Genomic DNA, 3,486 nt, shown 5'->3' with positions numbered 1-3,486 from the left:
GATGGTTAGATAGATAGATGGTTAGATAGATAGATGGTTAGATAGATAGATTGCTAGATAGATAGATGGTTAGATAGATAGATGGTTAGACAGATAGATGGTTAGACAGATAGATGGTTAGACAGATAGATGGTTAGATAGATAGATGGTTAGATAGATAGATAGTTAGATAGATAGATGGACGGACGGAGAGGTAGGTAAGTAGATGGACGGACGGCGAGATAGGTAGGTGGATGGACGGACGGAGAGATAGGTAGGTGGATGGATGGGTAGATAGATGGATGGGTAGATAGAAGGATGGGTAGATAGATGGTGGTTGGATAGACAGATGGATGAATAAAATGATGGATGGATAGATGGATGTATAGAGAGATGGGCGTATAGAGAGATTGGTAGATGGATAAATAGGTGGGTGGTTGGATAGACAGATGGATGAACAAAAGGATAGGTAGATGGCTATATATATGGGTGGGTGGGTGGATGGATGGATAGATGGTGGTTGGATAGACAGATGGATGAATAAAATGATAGATAGATGGGTAGGTAGGGAGATGGATGGATAGAGGGGTGGGTGGATAGAGGGGTGGGTGGATAGAGGGGTGGATGGATAGATGGGGTGGATGGATAGATGGGTGGGTGTGTGGATAGACAAATACATGAATAAAAGGATAGATAGATAGATAGATAGATAGATAGATAGATATGGGATAGATAGATAGATATATAGATAGATAGATATGGGATAGATAGATATGGGATAGATAGATAGATAGATAGATAGATAGATAGATAGATAGATAGATAGATAGATAGATAGATAGATGGATGGATAGGATGATTAGCTTTTTTTTGATATGCTTAACTCTTTATTTGGCTCATCAAAAAATTCAGATGAGCACCCCTTCACTTCTAGTCTATCTGGTGTGTGGAGGGAGAGGCATTTTGCATGTCTCAGTGCCGCTCAGGTTGCTTGTTGCCCACACCATGTATAGAATACAAACTAAAAGACTGGAAGTGATCAGTATCCCCGGTCTACATAACAGTGGAAGGGTCCCCAGTACCTGGCCAAGGTACATCTAGTATAAATGTGCCTCTAACCCCACAGGGCCCCTGTGCAGCTGCACATTCTACACAATCAGTGGTAGGTCAGCCCCCGGCGTATCAACTCTGTGTACTTGTTGTTGGAAACATTCCATGTCACCTTTGTGTGTTTTACATCCTTTGTACAGCCCCACAAGACGTAATGGTGCTAACACAAGCAAAGTGGGTGCATGCATTGTGTTAAAAAGTAGTTTTCATGAAGGAAGACCGTATCTCATGTACAGCGAGGCATCTCTAGTTAATACGGATGACTAAACTTTTTATACTTGATGTAAAACTGAACTGTACCTCTGTTTTGTTGACAGGGGGCGCCGCTGAGCAGGCTGGAAGAATAGAAGCAGGCGATGAAATCCTTTCCATTGGTGGAAAAGCCTTGATTGGCCTCATGCACTATGACGCCTGGAATATCATTAAGTCGGTCCCGGAGGGACCTGTGCAGTTACTGATCAGGAAGCACAGGACTGCAGTATGAGGAGCAAACCTCAGCGTTTCTGATGACTTCTCTATTATACAGACACTGCAACTCTTTCTGGCTCTGTCCATAGAGGAGAATGGTGGTTTTACTGTACAGGAGCTATATAGGTCTGCGATATGACTGACCAACATAGCTGTGGTGCTAAGGAAGAACATGCGTTACATTATGCAGTGAGAACATTACCAGAGCCAGAAAAGTTTTATTTTGATCTACATCTACCCGTGCAGTACTTACATTCAGTGTCATTCACTATATTGGTGATTCGAGGGGAAAACCTTCCAATCAAGCGCCAAGATGTCAGCTATCTGCTAAATCAACATTTTGGCGAATGCGTCCTCACAGCTAATTGAAAGCATCTCATGTTACTAAAACAGTTGATGGGCTGCTTTTTTTTGCAGTCAATGAACAAAACCTGTTGAGTGGAAATAGAGTTTAAGGGATACATTGCATTTGTATGGCCATAATCAAGGGGAGTATGCAACTGGTGGGGATTGGCTATAACCGTTTAGCAGCTGATGGGCAGCTATTTTTCAGCCAGTTGTAAAACTAAAGGTGACCATACACCTTACAACCATCTCACAACTTTCGCTGTGCGATGGTTGTAAGGTGATTCAAATTCCGTACGAACTGCCCATCATGGACAGACAGATCGTACTTGCGATCATCGCAAGTCCTCCCCGCTGAGGGGAGGGCTTACAGATGATTGCAATGGTGAGCGGGCAGTGTGCACGATTTTCGGTGGGTTCTCTAGCGTGCTCTTAAGACGAAAGTCGTGCGACCTTACAGTATATGCGGTCGCACTCTGCCCATACACCTGACGATTATCGTATGATTACGGTATCACCCGCGATTATTGTACGATAATCGTCAGGTGTATGGCCAACTTTAGAGTTGCTTTCTGTCATCTGCTGATGCTTTCTGTCATCTGCTGATGCTTTCTGTCATCTGCTGAGTGGAAATAGTTGTTAAGGGATAAACTGCATCTGTCTCAAGAGACGACTGTGCTGTAATCAGGAGAAATATGCAGGTAGGTCCTGAACAAGTTTTGTCTTGGCGGGACAGATATTGCTCACTGCTGTTAAGCTTGGCTGCACATAAATGAAATATTGCGGGGTAGAAATAGCTTCAGCTTTTTGTGAATAGGAGAAAAGGAATGCCCATTGAGCCTGTTTTATAGTTATATATATAGAGAGAGATATCCATGTATAGATATCTCTATAGCTATATAGAAAACCCGTCTTTAACGGCTGTCAGTATCCAAAATAATTGAGTGACTAGCGCCACCCCCTGGCCAGTTTGCTGTATTGTGGGTGATCACTTTTCTACCAATCCTTCACCATTCCCCGTAATCTATTCGCTGTATGTATGTGTTTTATATAAGAGCACTAATCTACAATCACCCCAAATAGTTTTATTTTAAAGAGAAAACAACAAAGAAGTGGCGATAGTTCTAACAGGTTGAGTATAATGTCCAGTAATCTATTTTTTACATAGTAGCATCTCACCTCTCTAGCCATGACCTCAAGTAAAACCTCTGTGATAAGACAGATTCCACCTATAAAGGTGGACAATAGAGAGCAGGGGTGATGCACGCAGGTCAGTAACCAATCAGAGTGGACCTTATGAAATTTGGTGAGATGCGGTTGTGGTTTCATACTGCGCTGTCCACGTTCTATGCCTTATATAAGACTGACAGTGTTACAGGGTGATGATATTTTCTTCTTGTAAATGTAAAGACGTTGCTAGAATATTTTTCCTAATAGAAAAAAAAAAGTTTAAACTCATCAACTTAAAATATTTTTTAATATAGAGGAAATATTTAACAGGTTTTGCACCATTTTAAGGAGATTCTTTAGGAATCGAACTCCTTCCACTTGGTGGGCTGTCCAGGGATTTATAGCCCTCAGTTC

General features: G+C 42.0%; 1 protein-coding gene across 1 annotated transcript in view; it reads left to right on the top strand.

The window, feature by feature from the left end:
* PDZD2 (PDZ domain containing 2) overlaps positions 1-1,614 on the top strand; it is a 225,021-nt gene extending 223,407 nt beyond the window's left edge. The window contains exon 24 of the mRNA XM_018570275.1: positions 1,407-1,614. Coding sequence (XP_018425777.1) covers positions 1,407-1,573 — 167 coding nt within the window. The 3' untranslated portion in view covers positions 1,574-1,614. The remainder of the gene's footprint in view (positions 1-1,406) is intronic.
* Positions 1,615-3,486: the final 1,872 nt, after the last annotated feature.

Source organism: Nanorana parkeri, unplaced genomic scaffold, assembly GCF_000935625.1.
Source record: "Nanorana parkeri isolate BGI_ZX_2015 unplaced genomic scaffold, ASM93562v1 scaffold38, whole genome shotgun sequence".
Classification (NCBI taxonomy): Eukaryota; Metazoa; Chordata; class Amphibia; order Anura; family Dicroglossidae; genus Nanorana; species Nanorana parkeri.
This window is presented reverse-complemented; position numbering and strand designations above follow the sequence as displayed.